At 46.2% G+C, this 22,279-nt stretch overlaps 1 protein-coding gene across 1 annotated transcript in view; it reads right to left on the bottom strand.

Moving 5' to 3' along the window:
• The window catches only part of Tgm3 (transglutaminase 3), a 67,165-nt gene that overhangs the window by 19,530 nt on the left and 25,356 nt on the right, over positions 1-22,279 (bottom strand). Inside the window, exons 2-7 of the mRNA XM_036185124.1 lie at positions 7,101-7,274; positions 6,394-6,633; positions 5,661-5,779; positions 4,041-4,169; positions 984-1,161; positions 741-876 (exon numbers count right to left, since the gene is read on the bottom strand). Of these exons, the coding sequence (XP_036041017.1) occupies positions 741-876; positions 984-1,161; positions 4,041-4,169; positions 5,661-5,779; positions 6,394-6,633; positions 7,101-7,245 (947 nt within the window). The 5' untranslated portion in view covers positions 7,246-7,274. The remainder of the gene's footprint in view (positions 1-740; positions 877-983; positions 1,162-4,040; positions 4,170-5,660; positions 5,780-6,393; positions 6,634-7,100; positions 7,275-22,279) is intronic.

Genomic DNA, 22,279 nt, shown 5'->3' with positions numbered 1-22,279 from the left:
TATTATAAATTACATATATCTGTGTGCATATGGCTACATGTGACAATGGCATATTTATGATTAGAAATATATGATGCCTAAACATAATGTTTTCTTATTTTCACCTGCAACCCAGAAATATGTTTTCATTCTGTCAACTAAGATGCATAATAAATGTATAGAAGATATGAGAAAATGTATTGCTTTTTTTTTGCCATCTTTAAGAAAATAAGCTAGGCATGGTGGCACACACCTATAAACTTAATACTCAGGAGCTGAGGCAGGAAGATCTTGAGTTGAGGTTATCCTTGGTTACAGAGTGATTATGTCTCAAATAAAAAAAGGAAATACAATGAACAAATAGCACTAACAGCAACAGAACAAAGTAACCCCTCGAGAAGGAAAAAAAAAACTTAAGTCATATGGGTTGTTTGGACTGAGATAAATTGGTATTTTTTTTGAAAATCAGTAGCTTCAAGTTTTAACTCCTCAAGTGGAACCAGGCCTAATGGATTCTACAAACCCAAGATGAACTCCTGGAATTCCTGGCTCTGTTCTCCACTGGCATCGGACCCTTACTAAAGCTGCATTGCAGGTCCTCAAGGTACCTGATCAGCATCGGCAGCATTTCTGCTCTCAATGATGGTCTGGCTCACATGTTACTTTCCTTCCAGTTCCAGTGTGGAGCTGAGCTCCAGGGGAAGGTGGGAGAGTTGCTCAGACTTGGTGCTCTATGCCCATTGAAATGGGTGATTACTTACCATACACTGTCACTGCCTCTCTCCAGGGGATTTCCCATGGCGTCATAGTACACATCCACACTGAGGTTGCGATCTGTGTCATGAGCCGAGTTGAAGTTGGTGATCACCCGAGAGGGAACTCCCAAGCACCGAAGCACTACAAACCAAGGTCAGTATGAGGATGCTGGTTGTGGTGAAGATGGCATGCTAACATACCCTGTTACTAGCCACTGACCCATAAAAGGCACACCACGCCCATATTACCTGTGTTGAGGGTCCCAGCAAAGACCCAGCACTGGCCATATTGGACTGGCCTGAAGCCAGATTTTTTCCAACCCTTGAGGATCTCTACACTGCCATTCCAGGTCCTTGGGTCCAGGCCACCAGCATAATTGCCACTCCAATTTCCAGCAAGAACACCGCTGTCATCATTGCTATTGATCTGTGCAGAAACACCCCCCCACATCCAAGTGAATCAATACCATGTCTTTCCTACAAGAGTGACTTACAGGATTCAGAACATGGGATGGAAGATGAGGAAGCCATGGTGCCTCGAGTGCACTTTTCTGTCATGAAAACTATAGCAAATCTCTTGGGGGAGTGGGATTTATGAGTGTAGAAGTACTTTGTTTAATGGGTCACGTCTGATTGCTCTTGAATGACATCAGCTTTGTACTGCAGGAGGACACAGAAGGAGGAGACTACAGTTTGTCTGCAGCAAGACTGAGCCCAGAAGTCCTGTTTGCAGAAGACAATGGCTGTGTGCTTGGGAGTGTGGGTGGTGTTTGGGGTGTGTGTGTGTGTGTGTGTGTGTGTGTGTGTGTGTGTGTGTGTCTATCTTCTAAAAATTACTCTTGACCTTTAACATATAAATTCTTAGAAAAAACTAAAATGAAATATTGTCATTCCTTTCTTCTTCATTGATTAATTTGTTCATTTATCCATTCCACTTAAGCATGGTTCTAGTCTAAGGACTACAGCATTGACAGAACACTGGATGAGGGCTCAGGAGACCTATGCTCTCTTTTCCCATTTCTTTCAGAGACATACATGAAGTACTTAGAGATGAAATGATATCAAGGGAGGCAATGCTGGGGTTCATCAAGTCATCTGTGGAGAACGGGTCAGAGATGAAGTGAGACCAGCCTTCAGTGGACAATTGTTGAAATTGATGACAGGTATGTAGGGACTTGTATATTCCTCTCTACCTTTGTATAGGCCTGGATTTCTTCAAAATAAAGTTATAAAAGAGAGTTGGGGGTGTAGCTCAGTAGTAGGTACTTGCCTAGCCGGTGGTAGCTCAGTAGTAGGTACTTGCCTAGCCTGTGGTGGCTCAGTAGTAGGTACTTGGCCAGCATGTGTGCAACCCTGGGTTCAGTCCTCAGCACTGTACAGACTCACATGCACATTTATACACCTCCAGGTGAGAGAGGAGGAACAGTTCATAAGCACTACCTGTTGCTTGTCTCCTTGGTGATCTTGGGAGTCAGTTTGTCTCCCTGACCATTAGGCCTTCACATTCCAATACAGGGAAAGTGAAAAGTAGATGCCCCAGAGGCACCTCTCCAGCTGTCCAGTTTTCAGAGTCCACTAAACTTTGCCATTTATCTCTACTATACAGTGAGAGGCTAAACTGAGGCCTCCCAGATTCCTCAACTCATCAGATCTGCCCCTGCTCTTCAGAGCATATGAGTGTACCAAGGCTTAGAAAAGTGGGCAGCAGACATAGAAGACCCAGGACAAGCCAACAGCCTTCCCTGGCTCCCAGACAGAGGTGATCTCTGTTTCACTTCTAGTGGTACCATGAAGCTAGGCTGTCCTTGAACGTGGAAGACCAGCAGCCCACCAGCTCCTGGGTCACAGGTGCTTTGGGCTAAGGTCACTGCTGGCTCAAAGCCGAGGACTTCAAAGCTCTGCATAAGCCATAATTAGCTCTTGGCCTGACCCAGCCCAACAGGAGGGTCTGGAGAGAGCATCAGGGAGGCACATCTGAGGAAATGGGCTCTGAGATAGAGTGGGTTGGCCCTAGGCTAAGAGTGAGTCAGCAGCTGCCGAGCCAGCTGGCTCAAGGCTGGATTCACGTACTCTTATACGCTGGCAGGAAACTTGGCTTCTTAAGTGGCCCTGAACTCCAGTTTTACTTGCCTCCATTGACTACCCCTTTATCCAAGCTCCCTGCTTTGCAAGGTTCAGCCCAGTCCCCCTTTACTCCATTCTCTGTCTTGGCTATTCTAAGCCTTGTGGGTCTGGTTCTAAGCATCTCTGGGTCCATCTCACTTCTTTCCTGAAAGCCTTTGTTCTAGAGAAGTCCTCCCTAATTAAGCTAATATGGCATCCAAAGCCTGTTCGGATTTCTAACAAAGTGACTGGGCAGCTTGGGATATAGTCCAAGATGTGCCTAAACCATGGGCCAACAGAAAAAGACACTAAAGATATTTCTGGATGATCATTTAGTTCAAGAAAGTTAGAATGAAAGAACTCACTTTGATTGGCAGCCTTCTTTGGAGACAGAGCCCCACTGTGAAGCTCAGGCTGATAGGGAACTCATGATCCTCTGGCCTCCTCAGGCACCACTACATCCAGTGAACTTCACATTTTTAAGCAGTCAGATCCTCTGTCTTGTCACTTTTTGATGGAGACATTCTGTGTACACTGAGTACAAAGCCATGGATGCCTCTAGGGTGTGTGTGTGTGTGTGTGTGTGTGTGTGTGTGTGTGTGTGTGTGTGTGCAAGCGCGCGCATGTGCGCATACTATGGTGGGATAGGTTTCTCATGGATAGTTGCATGAGAAAGGAAAGAGGCTCATTACCTTGTTTGACTCACAGGGACACACTGTGAACAGGCCACATTGGCCCCTTGAGCCCCGTTCTCTGTCTAGATAATGAGTAGGGTTATCTGCTATCCTCTTCTTGAGATACTTGGGGGTTCCATGCTTCCAAGAAGGTGCACATTCCAGTCTCACTGGGCATATACATCCCTTCCTAGGAGGCCTCACAATGGTGCAGAGGCCTAGCTTTTCATCACGTCCTGGGGAACACCTAAAAGGTGTGTCCCCGCCCCATCTAATACAAGCCTTGCCACATGGCAGGAAGAGCTTGGAAACTAGCCAGGCTTGGGTCTGTTCTGTCTTTGCTTCTCAGTCACCACATAATGTCAGGTAAGCTCTTTAACGTGTAGGAGTTCCATGTTCTCTATTGGCAAAATGGGCAAGGTCATAGGTACCAAACACACTTGGCAAGGCTCACATGAGACGTGGAGTGCATAGGTCTGATATGCAGTCACATGGTAAGCAGTACTTACTATCAATTCCTATTACTCACCATGGCACTCAGCACCCGGCAAACATATTTGGGGTCATTTCTGCGGGCCACATCAGTGACAGGGTCACGACGGAAATTCAGACTCCTATCCAAAATGGAGAGGCTGATGTTCAGAATGTCTTCTTCAAACTATTTATAATGGGAAGATGAAAGAAATGACTCATTTTGTTGTTGTTGTTGTTGTTGTTGTTGTTGTTGTTGTTGTTATGGTTGTCAATTATGGGAATAAGAAGCAGGATGGTGAAGACTACAAGACTGACTCCACCCTTTTGCTCTGTGGCCTTCAGAGCTAACAGCTATTGAGGAACAGCAACTGCACCCAGCCTTTACCCAGCAACCTCACCAGATCTCTTACCCTACATGAGCCTGAACCCACTCCACTAATGTGATGGGAGACAACACGGCACAGTCCTCTCCCAGCATGCCCCACTAATGGGGGATAACCCAGCCCAGTCCCTCTCCCAGCATGCCCCACTAATGGGAGATAACCCAGCCCAGTCCACTCCCACCATGCTCCACTAATGGGGGATAACACAGCGCAGTCCTCTCCCACCATGCCCCACTAATGGGGGATAACCCAGCGCAGTCCACTTCATGCCATGGACTCAGGAACAAGACAGCCTTTCTAGCCTTGGTTTCTCCATCTATTCAATAATGGATCAAGTCAGACTCATCTCTGGTTTCCTTTGTGGCTCTGACTGTGATCATGAGATCATTTAGATTCCTGGCAAACTAGGTCCAAAGATAAAATGTGTGGCTGAAGACATTCTAAAGCTATTTTTATAAAACAAGACACACACATTGTTTCACAGGCTAGCTCTTGTTGCCTTTAGTCTTCACATGTGTTTCTCCTTCCTGGAATGTCCTTCTTCAAGATGGCTAGCAGCCTTCCTTACCTCGTCAGGTTCGAAAGCTCCTTCCTAAAAAAGGCTTTCACAAAGCATCCCACCAAAGAGAGCCCCGCTCTCACCCTTGGGTGTATTATATGTTCTTATCCTCATTATTTTCTCCCTTAATGAAGTCAACACATAGAGTCAACTTAGACACCTGCTGGAGTTAGCTACACAATGGAATCTGGACCGGGCAAGAGTGCACCTCCCCAGGGGTTCTAGGTACCCTGGCTGCCCAGGTCTAATTCCTTTACTTACCACCTGGAAAAAAGACACTCTAAACATTTTCTAAGTTGAGAAAACTCGGGAACTCACTGAACTCAGGTGGTAATGCAAAACCAAGGCCATGGCTTTGAAAGGCCAAGTGTACACAGTGATGGAGCTTTACCACATTTTCCTGTGATGTGCAAAACAGAAGCTCTATTATGTCCCGAGACCCTTTGCTGGGCCTCTTACTTAGTTATGTGTCGTGGCATCAGGAATATTTTACCTCATCAATTAAGTAATGAGTCCATCTTCCCTACAAGATTGTGAATCCTTTGAAGCAGAAAATGTATTCATCTGTATCTTTAGTGTTCGGCTTAGGGTCTAGCGCAGAGCCGATGGTCAACAAATGTGTTCCAAATGAATGAACAGGAAATGAAGGGCAGGAAAATGAGCAAGCCTGCTAGAAGCCCTGAGCATCTTGTGTATTATGGGCACAACCTTAGCCTTTTTATGGTCCTTTTACCTGTCCAAAGTTCCAGCCAACCATGCCAATCCGATTTGTGCTGCCCACATAGATGATGCCAGAGTCTTCCTCAACGTACTCTTGTCTTTCAGCATTGTTACTCATAAAAACATCATCCGCTGTTTGATACACGCAAAAGAAAAAAGAAGTAGATACTGTCATGAACCAATGAAGTAAGTTTTCCTCCCACTCCTCAAGACTGGTGCTGGGGTTAGAGCCAGGGTCACTTTGGGCCCATCCTCCAATCTTTACTGGAGAATGCAGTCTTGAGCCATGGTGCTTGTAGTTCTCACTGTGGGGACTCAGGCTGGAAAGGGAAGCTAAGCTGACCTAAAGTCTAAAACTGGGACTCAAGGATGAGATACTCGCTCCTTCAGATAGAAGAGTACTGTCTCATTACAGAATTTTACTGTGGCCATTGTCTATTATAATTTATCACACTGTACAGTACATAAAAGTTCATATAAATCCCCATGGGAGCCAGCCCCAGAAAAATAACAGCACGATGTGCACTTAATGGGGACAAATTTGAGGCTGAGAGAGTGTAACGGCCTAGAGTCACACAGCTGGGTGAGTGCAGACCTTCTGACCAGTAGCTTTTCTGCTCCTCCCACAGCCCACAACCTTTCTCCAATCAGATCTAAGCCCGCAAGGAGCACATCTCAACCATCCTTCTTTTCCACACCCTCTGCTTCCATCAGGGCTGTGGGGAATGTGGTGTTCGGAGACCTACCTTGCAGCCATGGGTTGAAGAGCAGTATGAATGTTCCGAGTTTTTGAGAGGAGACCCTGCCATTGGAGGAGATCTCAACACTCATTGTGTACCATCCAATGGGTGCATTGGCGGGGCTAGCGATCGCAATGACCAGATTACTGCCTTCATTGGCCTTGAGCTTTGCATTCCAGCCACTTCTACTTTCCCCAGAGACTGAAAAAACAGCCTTTGTCCTGGCTGACTCTGAGGGCTGGGGACCTGTCGAGAAAATAGAAAATGAAGGAGACAAAAGGGTGCTGGGTAGGTCCTGGGGAGAAATCAGGCTCTGATGACACTGTGAGTTCCTCTTAGGTCAGTGGTTCTCAACCTAAAGGTTGTGAGTCACCTCCAAGACTGTCAGAAAACACATATATTTATATCATGATTCATAACAGTAGCAAAATTACAGTTATGAAGTAGCCATGAAAATAATTTTATGGTTGAGGGTCACCACAACATGAGGAACTGTATTAAAGGGTCACAGCATTAAGAAGGTTGAGAACCATGGATCTAGGACTTCATCCAGTAAAGTATCCCATCAAAGGGCTTGAGGAAACATGCAGGCCACATCCTTCTTGATCTGAAGATGATAAGTCTCATTCTTAGAGCTACATAGCCACCAAAGCCCAATGACTTCTCAAGGACAACTCAGCTGTATGCATGTGTGGAGGGGGCAGAGCAGGCACCTGTGGAAACGATGAAGTTCAGGTCATCTCCAGACTGAAGACTTCGGTTGCAGTATATTACCATCTCCCAAGGTTGTCCTCTCCGAACAATGAAATCCTGGCTGGAGAACTTGTCTGTGTGATGTGCTCTCCGATTCACGGGCATCTGCCAGTTGACATTTTGGATCGCTAAAGCTGTGAGACAGAAATCAGAAGCTGAAGTCTTGAGGGGTAGGGGAGAAGTGTGCAGCACACCAAAAGGGCATCCATGGGTGGAGGAGCCAGGGTAGAGCTGAACTTCTAGAAAGAGTCACATTAAAACACAAAAGCTTTGATTCTGCATAGCTGGATGATCACCACTTGTTTCCACCCAACCTTTCTGCATTCAAACACTCCAACAATGTACATGACCCAAGATCGCATAAATGCTCTGCTTTTCAGATGGCCAGGCTGTTCCACACACTATTCCCTCTGCTTGGAATCTCTCTATCCACGTGGTAGCTTGTCATCAGGCCTTGAGGAGTAGGCCAAATGCTCAGGGAACTGTCACTCAACCAGCTAGAACTGTGTCAGGAGAGACTGAGAAGACTGCATGGTGGATGAGGTCCCTGCTGTGAAAGTATGAGGACCTGGGTCCAGATCCTTAGCACCTGCAGACACAGTTGGGAATGTTGGTGCGCAGCTCTAACCCCAGCTAGGGGTGGAGTCAGGCAGATCTCTAGGGCTTGCTGACCAAGCAATCTAGACAACACAGCAGGGAAAGACCTTCCTTGGGAAATACAGTAGGGAGCCTCGAGGAAGGCATCCCAACATCAGCATTTGGTGTCCACAGACAACACATTCCTGAGCACAATCCCAAACACAGTGCACTCCCTGGCATGTACAGGAAAGAGAAAATAGAGGTGATTTCTCCAACACCAAATGCATTTTGCCACTCTCATATCCAGCCAACATTGGCTTCTAAATGCTTTACCCCTACATTTGCTAAATCCTTGGTGTTGGCCTTGGATGCTAGAAAGACCAATCAGGACTTTAAGCGGCACTGAGAGGCCTGGGGACTGGGGAGTACTAGCGGGAGCAACTTGCAAGTACTCCTGGAAAAAGTGGTCCTTAGGACAAATATCTCAAAGGCCACCCTCCTCCACTTCTTCTCAGATGATTGTGGAAGCAATGGAATGAAACTACATAAGGCTTAATTAAGAGAGATAGCCTGATATAGGAGGCATTTAGCTCAAACAAACCTGTGGAGAACTCTTATTCTTTTGAGTTATGACTGGGATGTTATATCACTCATTCCCCTGCAAACCAAGCTGGTCTCTTTTTTCATGATGAAATACAATTTTGATGAGCATATGATGGAATATCCCAGTGTCAGAAATCATCCCAATTTATATGTGTTGACAGACTGTCCATCAGGATACATCTTCTTGACCTTTATATTCTGATGTCTAGCACACCACTTGAATGATTGGGCACACAAGTGAACGAAGTAATATGTAAACACTAACATAAAAAAATAACTGTTTTGGAGCCTGGAGAGATGGCTCAGTGGTTAAGAGCATTGGCTGTTCTTTCAGAGGACCCAGGTTTGAGTCCCAGAACCCACATGGAGGCTAAGAACTGTCTGTAACTCTAGTTCCAGGGGATCCTATACCCTTCTCTGGCTTCTACAGGCACTGAACACATAGGTAATACACTGACATGCACACAGGCAAAGCATTCACACACATCAAATAAAAAGAAATAAACACAAAAAACCCAAGACAAACCCAACAATCCTGTTTTGAATATAGCTCAAAGTGGAATCCATACAACAAGGTAAATTTGGGGTATTCAAAGTGTGTGTGTGTGTGTGTGTGTGTGTGTGTGTGTGTGTGTGTCCTATTATTTGTAAGGCACTGTTAGACACATTGGATTAGAAACATGTGAAATGTAGTTTGGCTTTTCAAAGGTCTTCAGTAGTGAAGAAATGAGGCAAGAAAAAACTGTAGTGAATGATGGCATGAGAAGAATCCATTCTCTTTCAACTAAAGGGGCGTGGAAAATGCAGTCAAGAGAGAGTGTTTTTGTTTTTTGTTTTTTGGTTCTTTTTTGGTCTGTAGAGATTAGAAAAAGCTTTCCTGAAAGTGACTGACCTTAAAAGAAAACATAAAAATGGCACAAAGGTATATGAAGGTATACCGGTACTCAGCATATCTAATCACCAGGGAAATGTGAATCATAACTACAGTGAGATGCTCTTACCCTGGTAGGAATCACTTTTATCAAAAAGACAGAGGAAGTGATATGAGATGACAGAGGAGGAGCCCTTGTTCACTGCTGGTGGCGCACGCCTTTAATTCCAGCACTGGGGAGGCAGAGGCAGGCAGGTCTCTGTGAGTTCGAGGACAGCCTGGTCTACAGAGGGAGTTCCAGGACAGCCAGAGCTACACAAAGAAACTCTGTCTTGAACCCCCCCCCCCAAATAAAGGAAATTATTAAAGTCCAGCCATTATGGAATACAGTATGGAGGTCCTTCAAAACAAGTTAAAAATTGAACTGCCTTATGATTGATCAATCCCACCCTGAGTATGTATCGAAGGAAATAACCTTCCAGTAAAAACCAACCAACCAAACAAAAACCCCCAAAACCAAAAAAACTCTATTTCCTTGTTTATTTTAGTTGCAGGGGATAGAGAAGGCAAGATCTTGCTCTGTAGTCAAGGCTGGCTTGGGGCTTGATATATATATATATATATCCCAGGCTAACCTCAAACTCAAAATATTCCTATCTCAGCTTTCTGGGGGCTGAGGTTACTGGCCTTCCCCACCATACCCAGTTTATTTCAGCATTATTTACAATAGCCAAGAAATAAAAACAACCTAAACACAAAACAGTTTATGAAAGGATAAAGAAAATGTGGTATTTCCATATGAAATAAAATGTTACTCAGATACAAAAAAAAACAAAACAAAAAAACAAAACAAAACAAAACAAAAAAAACAACCTGAAATCTCATTCTCTAGGACAAGCATGGGTAGGACTAGAGGACATTATGTTAAGTGTCCTAAGCAAGGCACAGAGTACAATGCAGTCTCATTCACTTGTGGAACCTGGAAAGGTTGGTCTCATCGAAATGGAGAGTAGGATGGTGTTTTCCACAGTCTGGAAACTATGAAGGGACGGCTAGCTGGGGCAATGCTGACCCACAGGTACTAAGTCACAGTTGGATAGGAGTAATGAGTTCTCTGATTGTTAGAGAAATGAAAAGTATTTGAGGAGATGTTTTGCCTGACCTAAACATCACACAATGTACACAGGCGGCAAATCATCACACCATGCCTCACAAGTATGTGCGATTTATATAGACCTTGAAAGGAGAGGGTTTTGTTGGTTGCCAAAAACCATGCTGCATTCCAGACAAAAAGGCTCCAGAGGCTCGGGAAAGTGAGGCACATTGTCTGTCCAGAGCAGAGGTCCTGCCCTGAAGGGAGAAGGAGAGCAGGAGGGAGAGAATGGGGAGCTGCTGAAACAGCTCAGGCAGATGCTCCCTTTCTCTGGTATGGTGAGCCAAATACTGCTTTTGGAGAAAAGGGTTTTACAGTGTGGCTTTGCCAGTGGATCAGGGTGCTAAATACTCTTTCATTCATATGTTCTCTCATTCATTCATTGAGTCATTCAATAAATATTTATTGAAAGACTATGTTAAAGCATTTTGCACAAAGGGACATTCCTGCAGTGTAGTGTCATATGGAGACAGTTCAGATCCAGGACATTGTCTGGCAGATGCTGAGATTTACAGAGCTTTACACAGCCAGGGATTAGGGACTAGTCTGTTTAGGGCAACGGTCTCCAATTTTGAAAAACCCTGCCTCCCACAATTTTTCTCACTACTTCTTGAGCATCCCAGATTCTGAGACGTGGCAGAGCTTTGCTTTTTCTCTTGTTTCCAAGAAAAGAAGGGCTTTTGCCAGGCAGTGGTGTCACAAACCTTTAATCCCAGCACCCAGGAGGCAGAGGCAGGTGGATCTCCAAGCTTGAGGCCAACCTGGTCTACAAAGCGAGTTCTAGGACAGCCAAGACCACACACACAAAGAAATCCTGCATCAAAAAAACCCAAACCAAACCAAACCAAACAAACAAACAAAAAAACCAAAAATAAAAACACACAAAACCCAAAAAAACAAAGAAAGAAAGAAAAAGAGAAGGAAAGAATAGCTTTGTGGGAATAGGTAATCAGATATCTTGAGCCTCCCTGGGTTTCTTCATTCCCCAAACAATGCATGACCAGAAGGTAAGGCTCACTCTGCTAGACCATGAGCTGTTTGGGAGCAGAAAGTGTATTACAGATGGCCCTCTGCTGAGGACAGGGGTAAGGAAAAGGTGTGGAGCTCCACATTTATGGAGCATCTGCTCCCTCCAACAGGTCTACCCTCTTCTTAGTTCTACTAATGGTGATGTGCTCTGCTGTAGCTTTGTCTTCCTCATTCATTCACTAGAGTCCAGTGCCTTGTGTTTGGAAGGGAAGATCAAGATGAGACTGAACTTCAGGGCTCCTAGGCTGGAAGGACCCCATCCTTCCCACCAGGGATGCAGCAGACGGGTCAGATCCAGGGTGATTGTGGTGACGATGATCAGAGCATTAGCTGAAGCTTACTGGACTTTGATGTGCTTGCCATCATCCCAAGTCTTTACATGCCTTAGCCTATTAATGCTATGAGTTGCATTCAGAGTCACCTGTTTTACACATGAAAGAGCCAAGATGTGGGGAAGCCTTGGTCATAGTTACTCCATTCCTGAGTGGGTACTATAGGTACACATCCTCTCTGCCTCTCTTGACTCTGAGTATCTGCTCCCCAGGGGGGTGTGGTGAGACATGCAAGGCTTCCCTCAACTCAAGGAAGAAGGAAAGGTAGACTCATATTTGTCACGAGCATGCAGTGTGTCAACTGCTGACAGCACCCACGATGTATACCATCTGACAACTGAAAACAAGCTCAGGAGGCAAAGCGTCTTACCCTGTGCCTAGACGTCAGCAGAATCTGGCCTAGGCTGTGTGACACCATCAGAAAGGTAGATCTGGTCTCTGCCTTTTCCTGGCATAAATCTTCTAAAATATTTGGAATCTTGGAAAGGGTGGGTGTCTTTTTAAACTAAAAAGATGATTGGGAGCTTCTGACAGCCTCAGGATAGTGGCTGGATGCCTAGGAAACCAACCACGTGGTGAGAGGGCTAGAGCTTTTTCAGTGCCATGACCCCGATCGGATGGAATCATCAATGACCATGGTCATCACTAATCATTAATCAACTCTGTAATCAATCAATGCTCATGTAAACGAGGCCTTCATAAAACCAGAAAAGAGAGCTTGGAGAGCTTCTACGCTGGAGAATACAGAGCTGCTGGGTCGGGGGGGAAGACATACCCTGCCCTTTGCATCTCTCCATCTGCCTGGTCCTGAGTTGTGTCCTTTGATAATAAAGTGGCAATCTAGTAAATACACCATCTTCCCGAGTTCTATGAGATATTCTAGCATACCTTTGATCATGAGTGAACTATCCCCTCCCAATTTTATAGCTGCTTGGTCAAAAGCAAGGTCGTAGAGGCAGCTGAGACACTAGACAGTCTCCATTTTGTTCCTAGGAACCATTTTGAGTCTCTAGCTAGGTTAAGTTTCTGTCCCTCAGAGCTGGGCAGCGTCCTACCCCATAACCATGAAGTGTTCTGTAACCAACGCTCCAGAAAGATTTCCCCACCTTCTTCATAAAAACTGCCCGGCATCTCTTCTGTAACCATGCTTATGTGCAAAATCTCCCACCTTTTAGGTGTGCCCTATAAGGGGCGGGGGCTTAGGAAACTGGCTCAGGGCTGGTCTCACAAACCCCACCTTATAAGGGAGACAGCCGCCGATTCAGCTCTGATGTGTACAGGAATAAAGCTTTCTTTAATTTGGCGATAATCTGGGTCAGTGTCTTTCTTCTTGAGTCTGTGGGATTAACACAGCCCTGTGAAACTGAACCTTTAACCCAAAGAGTCTGTGCTAACTCCAAACAGTGTCAGGATTGAGTCCAGCCACAGGGCACCGAGGTGGTGCTGGGAGAGAACCGGCTGGTGTGGAAACTTCATTTGGTAACTAGAAGCATTGAAAGCAGTCTAGAGGAAGCAGTATCTCCTTTCCACCAGATCTTACTGACTCTACTGTCTCTGTGTCCCCAGTTTTTCTCTTGGGAATTGGACCCACGTATGACTCAGAATCCAGAAGCAAGTGGGGGTAAGAGGTCCTCTGGAGGCACTGTCTACTCCTACCCCGACATTGTATCTTAATACACAGGGTACAATGAGTATCTGCAGGGGAAGCAACATGTTCTTAAAGGGAAATCTTCAAGGGGACTGAATGAACACGAGCGGTCTGCCTTGCTGTCCCTGAGGGAGCTGCACAGGAAGGCTATGTGTTCACAAAGCCTCCTCCCACTGGCTGCCTCTCTCAGACCTTGTCCCGCCCATGAACCTCTGAATCATGGGTACCAAGGGCCCTTGGCTATGCCCATCTCATTGCTCTCGACAGAGCACTTTGTCTATTTTTCCAGAAGAGTGGGAAGGGAAAGGAGAAGATGTCAGCCATCTCAGGGTCTCCTCAAGCTGGAAGCTCATGAATATGTTTTAATGTCAGGGCCATTCTCTACACCAGTTTGGGTGAAGGGAAGAGATGAAGGGAGAGTCTCATTGGCCTGAAATTGACACATCAAGTCACACACATAAAAATCACTGGAGAAAAAAAGGAAGGCTGGGGTGTAGCTTGGTTTAGGGCACTAACTAGAAAGACCCGGGTTTGAGTCCCAGCACTGGAAAACAGGGAAAAGAAGCCGAGAAACAACTCACACGCTTCTAAGCTGCATGAAGATGGGGAGGGCCGGAGAAGGCAGCTGCCCCCAAGCAAGTACCCCTGGTGTCCCACTCCGGGCCACTTCACAATCCGCACTAGGCTGAGTTACTGCTTGGCTCCAGTGTCAGGCTGCAGACATGTCTCAGCTCTCCCCTCCCTCCCACCCCCAGAAATCTGTCACCAGCATTCCTAATGGGGAGACTGCTAAATTCTATCCCAATGTTCACTTGTTCCTCCTCTTGTGCAATGAAACCCTCATTTTAATAGGCCGTGCATTTCATAGGTCACTTCAGCTGGATGCTCATGAATCATATCTGGCCAGTGACTTGTAGGTCAGAAGTCCCAATGAGTCTTTAAAAAATTTAATTGCAGTAATATGCATATAACATAAAAACTAACATTGTAAGCATTTTAAGATACATTTCACTGGGTTTTAGTATATTTGTATGTTGCCTGAACTCTATCTAGTTTCCAAAAGAGGCCTGTGGCCCATTATAGTCATACCTCACTCCCCACTGTCTCCTAACAGCGAGGCTGTTTCCTCCTCTGGGGTTTTGTCTATTCTGGACATCCGATATAAATGGAATCCTATAGCACGTGACAGTCTTTAGGTCTGCCTTCTCTCGCTTGTTACAGGGTTTTTAAGGCTCATTCATGCTGTAGGGTGTATGGACAGCTTATTCTCTTATGGCTGAACCATATTCCATTACATGAATACACCACATTTTCTTTACCTTGTGATGGACACGATTTGTTTTTACATTTTGGCTGTTGTGAAAAGTGCTACTATGAAGCCAGTATTTCTTTGAAGTTTTATCTTCAATTCTTTTGAAGAAGATTTTGGGTTCTGGGATAGTCTCACTATATAGTCCAGGAGGGCCTTGAAGGTACGACCCTATTCTACGTCCATAGCACTTTGAACATGCCCAATCTCGCCTAAACTTTTGATCCCCCTGCCTCAGCCTCCCAGCGCTGAGATGACATCACCTCACCCTTACCATCACACCCAGCCACAAAACCTCTTTAACAGCAGTTGGCAAATGTGTTTGGCCTACTTTTCCTCCCCCTTCTGCCACCCTGCTGTCTGGGGTGCGGAGTGATGTGGATAGGGCTTGTAATAGCTGTCTCCGATTAGACAGAGTCAGACGTGAGGGATAGACAGAAAGATGCGAGGCTGGGCAGAGCCTGTGCTCTGAGGACTGGGAAGTTCTCATCCCTTCCCGGGTCGACCTACACTCAGATCTCCTGGAAAGAGGAAATGAACTTCTTTTTCTAAGTTGTTGCTTTTGGGGGGCTCACTATCATTTACAAGTAAGTCTAAGTAAGCCTGAGATCCTGTGATTAGATCCTTTGCCCATCTAGTCTGTGGCTCACACTTGGCAGGGCAGCATGAGAAGATGCCAGACTGTGGACAGAGATTACTATCATCTGAACTGACCCTTATCAGCTAGCTCTAAAGGAATTGTTAGCAGCAGACAGGTGAGAATGTCTTAGTTGCCAAGTGTTGGGCTGAAAAAGGGAGCTGGCAGATTGCCAACACAGCAGGACTGACAGTTATGGGCTGGGCTCCCCCACACACACTTGTCTGGACTCTATTCCCTATTATGTCTTCTTTAGACAAGATGTATTTTTATAGTATAGATTTGTAGAGTTAGTGGGAATTATATTTTTCTTATTTTTTATGTGTATGAGTGAATGGCTGTATGTATGTATGTCTGTGTACCATTTGGGTAGCTGGTGCCCTCAGAGGCCAGAGGAAGAACTGGAGTTATGAATGGCTGGGACACCATATGAGTGCTAGGAACTGAACCTGGGTCCTTTGCAAGAACAAGAGCACTAGACTACTGATCCAGCTCTGCAGCCCCAAGTAATGGAAATTCTAAAAGTTATTTAGCCAAGTAGATTTCAGCACTAAGAAATATATTTTAGTGTTCTCTTATATTGATCTGTAACTGAATACCATTACGCACTCTAATATTTTCTCCATTACTTTATCTTACAAAAATATGCTGATCACAATCCACTAAACTGATGTCACAACTTGAAATGGATTGCAATGGACATCTTGGAAAATAGTGATAAAATTCAATACAACTCCCATATTACATTTCAGAAAACTGAGTCCCTCATGCCCACCCACAAATATCAGAAGTGACCTACTAAAGTGACAGAGCAGTTTAGAAGCAGGGCTAGGCCTGGAAGTTAGGTCTTGGATACAAGTCACCGAAGCATGAGTCACTCTAGGTGCCACGCCCCCAAGGCTCCAGGGCCTGGCAGCCACACCTCTGGCTCCCAGGGCTCTCTGCCCAGCCACATTCTCCACCTTTCTTTCCAGTCTGTGTCAATGACTTCTAGCTTCTCCCGACTTTCAGATACCCTCAAGTTCGGTACAGCACACATGGCAACATTTCCTGGCATTCAAAGCCAGGGTCTGTTAGCAGACAGAGGCAGGGGCTGGCAAAGTTCCCTGGAGTGAAAAGTAATCAACCCTGGACAGGCTGAGAGGCCTTAGGTAAGGACCTCAATGGCTCTGAATTGCGCCTCAACAGTAAAAAAGGAACAGGGAGACCCTATCACCCCCTCTTCTAAGGGTACCTCTACAGGTTGGAGAGCACAGGAGCCTTAGCACTTCACATGTAACAGCACACCAGCACAAGGGAGGGACAGCTTTAGCTTTCTCTGGGCCAAGCCCCGAGCACTGGGCTTGCATCTTTTAACACTCAACAAAAATCTGCGGCGTTGTACCACTTTACAGATGAGGGGATTTGTAAATTCAGCTGGGTGAACTCATTTCTCCCATATCACAAGCTCAGACAGAACCTAGACCCAAGTCCAAGCTGGAATCCAATTTTCCGTGACAAAAATCTGACTCGAAGCTGCTAGCTGCAGCCAAGCACCGTGGTGCTGTGGAAGCTGGCAGAGGAAAAGCACCAACCACCAACCACAGCCGACTCCATGCCCAGACATCATGCTGACTGGAAGTGGTGAAGGACTCCCCACTTTTCCTTTCCAAAGAGGGAGCTTCTAATCTCTCCTGACAGGGACTTCAAGTCTCCACACACAGGGAGTCACCAGGAAAGTGATGTCTTGATCCAAGAGTTTTCCAAACCAATCAAGCCAGGATCTCTGGATTAGAAGCATCCCTGGCATTTAAAAGCAGCTTTCTTGTTGATTCTAAATGTGTAGCCGGGGCTGAGAATAGTTACCTTTCCTACTTGTCAAACTCCTTCACATTAATGAGTGGTGCTGCTGCTCCATGGGGGAGGCAGGGGAGAAGCTTCTCTCTTCTCCCAAGGGAGGGAGGCTCAGGAAGGGGAACACGGTCTCTTTTGGAGCCCATATCTCAGCCCGACAGACCTAGCTCATTTCCTTTCCTCCCAAGTGACAGAGAAAGAATTTCTGAACTCCCACACACACCCCAGCCTGGCATGTGGGCCCTGGGGAGGGGAATGACTGACTGCCCCATATGCACATCACAGCCCTGCAGGGTAGAGGCAACGTAGAGAAGCCACTGTAGGTGAACAAGAAGAGCGCATGGACCCAAGGACCCTGGGAACATGGGTCAGAGCTGAGGAGGAGGCTGGAGGGACACGTGCTAGGGAGGCACCTAACAGAATGGGTCCTCCGGAAATCACCTGGGGGTAGAAAATAGATTTCATCTCATGGGGGGTTTCGTATTTTTAATACATAGAATATCCTTTATCTATTCTTTGATAACTCCATACATGGAAATATCGTGTCTTGATCATACGTACACCCAGTATTCCCCTCCCTTTCTCCCTTGGCATCCCCAACATCTCTCCCTTTCTTGTAAGGTTTTCTGAAGATTCCAAGGCAAAGAGGAAAGAGCCTCACTACAGAAACTCCAGGTACTAAGAAATTGTGCTAATGAGCACTGCCTAGGCGAGGATAAGGAATCTGTCCAAGATCACTAGAAGGGACAGGGCTAAAGCCAATCCCTTCAGCAGCCTTACTCCTGAATAGAATCCTAAGTGGAAGCTACAGTTTGAGCGGCCTGGAGGCCAAGCGAGCTCTGCCTCTGATGAGGAGAGAGCAGATGCTAAGAGAGGTGAGAGAGGCCATTGAGCCAGGGTAGGGGGTGGAGGGGGGAGCTGGTCTTCAGCGCCAACATTGGGTGCCCTGGAGTCTCCAGAGAGGGAGCCCAGAGGGATGGTCTGCTTTTCAGGGGGCATAGATATTTCTCTGGTCCAAGTAACTGGAAGAAGGATGTGAAAAGAGTCTTGGGAATTTGTAGATGTATCCAAAGAAGTCACGAGCCAAGGAGGAATCCCTGGCTCTTCCTTGGAAAAAAGTGACCGAAGTCCTGATTCAAGAGAAAGGTCTGGGGGCTCACCTTCAAAGAATCGTGTGTGAGCTCAGATCTGGACACAGACATAGGAGAAAGTCACCATGGTGCTGGAGATTTGGTTCATTTTTGCTACCAACTTGCTGTTTGACCTTAGTAAGGCTCTGCCCGTTTCCAGGCTTCAGTCTCTTCCAGGCAGAAGATCGGGTACTAGGTGACAACTACCTTTTAGTTTTTAGTCCCAGGGCTCCTTTTACTAGCATCCCAACCACGCCTGCATTCATGAAAGGGAACGGGTGGCAAGATGTGAACATTCTCTGTTCTGGCCTCATCTGGAGATTTTCTCAAGTGGCCATGTCCACCTTCCACATCTGGATTGGTACTCTCCTGGGCTCCTAACCACCATTCACCGTATTTTACAGGTCTGACTCATCCCTTGTTTGGGTTTGGCATTGCTGCCGTCAAGGTCCAAGGCCGCTCACCATGACAGGCAGTAATTAACAGGGCCCAAATCCTCGACAGTAACCACGGAGTCAAAAAACCTGCACGTCTTGTTCCTTTTCGGGTGCCTTCCCTGGTGCTGTTGGTAGGGACAGCCAGGATCTTGCAATACGCTCGCTGTGCCTGCTACCAGGCTTCCACACAGCAAATCAAATCAGGGAGTATGCCAGAACTGCAGGACCTGTAGTTTACTTAGGAGCATTCCAGCTGATGGTTCTCAATGCTCAGCTTCCACGTGTGCCTCTCATACACTGTGAAATTTGCTTTTCTTTGTCCCTGCTGCTGCTGACAACTGGTAAAAAGTGTACTGAGAAATGCAGAATGCTATATGGCTTGACTTTATCTGTAGCAACCAATGTGTGAAAGCAGTACTCATAAGACAGAGCTTGCTCTCAAAGGGAATGTGCCCCACGCTGTGTTGCACACCCTGCCCATCACTCCATACATCCTGGTCATCACTGGAATATTCCTGAGGAACCCAGCAGGTACTCTAGAATAAAGTCACCTCTGAACATAACCCTAAAACACCGAAGCACAGCTTTCAGAGTCCCCATGACAGACAGCTGTCCCAGCTGGCTACTCTGCCAGACCCAGAGGGCAGCATGGGTTTCCCACAAGGACCTGCTGGAGAGACACCACACTCACCACTCATGTTCGGCTTCTTCTGCCTTTCCTCGGGCTCCTCTGGGAAGGACAGAGATGGTGTGGGGAGACAGGCGCCAAGGATTGCCTTACCATTTATAGGAGCCTCTCCTACACACCCCAATTAGAATTCTAATGAGGTGGGCGAGGCACCAGGTCATTCCTGTGGTGCCTGTAAACGTTTCACTTACAACATACCCGTCACCCAATGGAAGGTCATCACGCTTATGCAAGACAGGCTTGGAAAGAAGAAAGGAGATGAAAGAAAGTCGGATGGTTTGCTCTCATGATTCTTTAGTTCATTCACAAAGGTGAGTGACTTCCTGGACCCCAGTGTTTAGGAAACCTGTCTGGAGCCAATGCCGGACATGTCTAGAACTTATCGACGTCCTTTCTCTCTGTACACATATATTATGAGGGCTGTCTGCCTCCACATGCCACAGTTCATGTGCTCAGGGTTGTGTATAATAGAAAGGACATTTTGAGGCCGAAAGCCCTCAGTTCCACTGCTGTCTGGGCCATAGGTCACCCTTCAAATTTGAATCTTGGAAGCTTTGTTAAGGTTTGAGGATAATCATACCCACACTGTCACCTCACAAGGATGAAGGATTAATTCAACATGATTATTCAAGTGAATAGTGAATGTATGTGTCTCACCACAAACTAAACCAAAGGTCTTTTGGAATCAGATGGCAGTTAGAATCCAGGTCAGGTGGACCACAGTCTTTTTTCATGAAGCACCAGAAATAGCCACTGACTTTCCAGTTCTGCCACATGCTCTCTCTAGGACTGTAGGAGGAGTCATTGGCCTGTTTTTTGGCTCCAGCTCGTACATCAGTTTTAAAATGGAGATTAATTGCTGGAGAGATGGTTCAGTGGTTAAGAGCTTTTGCTGCTCTTCTAGAAGAACAGAGTTTTGTTCCCATTACCCACGTCAAGTGGCTCACAACCACCTCCAGATGTAGCTGGCTGTGTTGAGGCACAGCTGTAATCACAATTCTTGAGAAGTTGAGGCAGGTAGATCACAAGTAGCAGGCTAGCTTGGGAAAAGGTGTGTGTGTGTGGAGGGAGTAAAGCTCATTGATTGGGCATCAGCACAAAGGGTCTGGGTTCAATTCTTAGCAATGCAAAAGAAAGAAAGAAAGAAAGAAAGAAAGAAAGAAAGAAAGAAAGAAAGAAAGAAAGAAAGAAAGGGAAAAGTATTGAGGATTTAAAGATATGGCATTTACATACTATCCTGTCCTTTAACTATCTACTGACTATGTCTCCACCCCTAGACTGGAGGTATAGGCTATATGTTATTAGTCTTCTCCTCAAAACCTAGATGGGCACCTCACACATGGTGAGAGCACATCCCTATTTCAATAAAAATAAAATAGATTATTTTTATGAGTGTGTGCCATGCACATGTGTGCATGCGTATGTGGGGATCAGAAAACAACTCTGGAGAGTCTGTTATCTCCTTTTGCCTTGCTGAAGCAGGGTCTCTCTTGTTTCTGCCATGCTGCTACCCTAGGCTAGCTGATGTTCCAGGTTCTGGGCAATTCTCTGGCCTCTGCCTCCATCTTCCTGGGATTGCTGATATGTGCCTCTATGTCTAGCCTTTTATGTCAGTTCCAGGGATGTGTCAAACACTCTTATCTACTGAACTATTTTACTGCCCCCTGTTTGAAAACACCTGTCAATCAATCACTAAAAGGATGACAGCAAGTACCACCCTTGTAGTGGTTCCTGTGGCTAAGCACTGGCCAGTGCCTTCATATGTATTACCTTTTTCCAGCTTCATGTGAGTACCCGACGTGTGTTCTATTATTGTTGCTGTAGAAGAGAGGGTCAAACAGATGATGAACTCAAGGCTATGTAACTGTAGCACTGAGACCCACATTCAAGTGACTCCAGGTCTAGTTTGCTCAGCCTCTGAAGTCACTGCCTAGATGATGAGAAAGCTTGGCCTTTTTATGGTCCTGATGGTTTTTGGAGAGGTAGCTTGGCGCTTATTCCTGGTGGATGGCCAAGGAGAGAGCAGAGGTTTCAGAGGTATCTGGCAAAGAGCCTTGAATCCTGTGTAGAGGACTGAGGTAGTCTCCAGGTGTGGCACCAGCTGTGACTCTTCAGGAGGCCTTACTTATTCAGGATCCATCCTACCACGAGCCCTGAAAGTTGCTGTGTGACCCACAGTAGTGAACAGATGTGGAAGCACTCCATGTACTCTTGAGTGTGGTACAAGGAGAAGGAAGAGTTTACTCACTGGTACTAGGATTTTTTTGGCCCCGAGAACCAGGAGGAATTGGACCCCAGGTATTCCTTTGAATAACTTGACAAAGTAACCTTCAGAGATGATAAGCAGGTGGCACTGCCCTTGGGGAAGAGCCTGAGGTCATACAGACCTGGGTCCATATTCTGGTTCTGTCAAGTCATCTGGCCATTCAGAGCTTCCGTTTCCTCGTCTGTAAAACTGAGGCAGAATTGTTGGGAGAATTAAAGGAGTCATAAAGAGCTTAATTAGCATGTCCTCTGGCACAGCCCAGTACAAGAAGTCGGCGCTGAGATTATTAGAATTATTATTATCCTTAAAGAGTTGCACGGTTCCGAATGTCACAAATTTCGCAAGGGGACCGCAAGTGTCTATTCTGACATCTGGTCATGAGGTCTTCCCTTGGACCAGCCTTTACCCCAGTGTGGCAGATGAACAGACACTGGACTCAGAGACCCAGCTGCAAACCCGGGCTCTAGAGCGTTCCTGCTGTGTGGCATTGGAACACTTTCAAGCTAACCTCCGCAGCCCGACCACACATCCTGCTGAGTGGCAGCGAAACCCAGAACCACCATGCAATCACTACTATGAATCTTCCCTGAGACATTGTTTGGGCCAGTTTCCCCTGTCCCCTTT

This window comes from Onychomys torridus, chromosome 4, assembly GCF_903995425.1.
Source record: "Onychomys torridus chromosome 4, mOncTor1.1, whole genome shotgun sequence".
Classification (NCBI taxonomy): domain Eukaryota; kingdom Metazoa; phylum Chordata; class Mammalia; order Rodentia; family Cricetidae; genus Onychomys; species Onychomys torridus.
The sequence above is the reverse complement of the archived record's forward strand: the minus strand, read 5'-3'. Positions and strand labels throughout refer to the sequence as shown.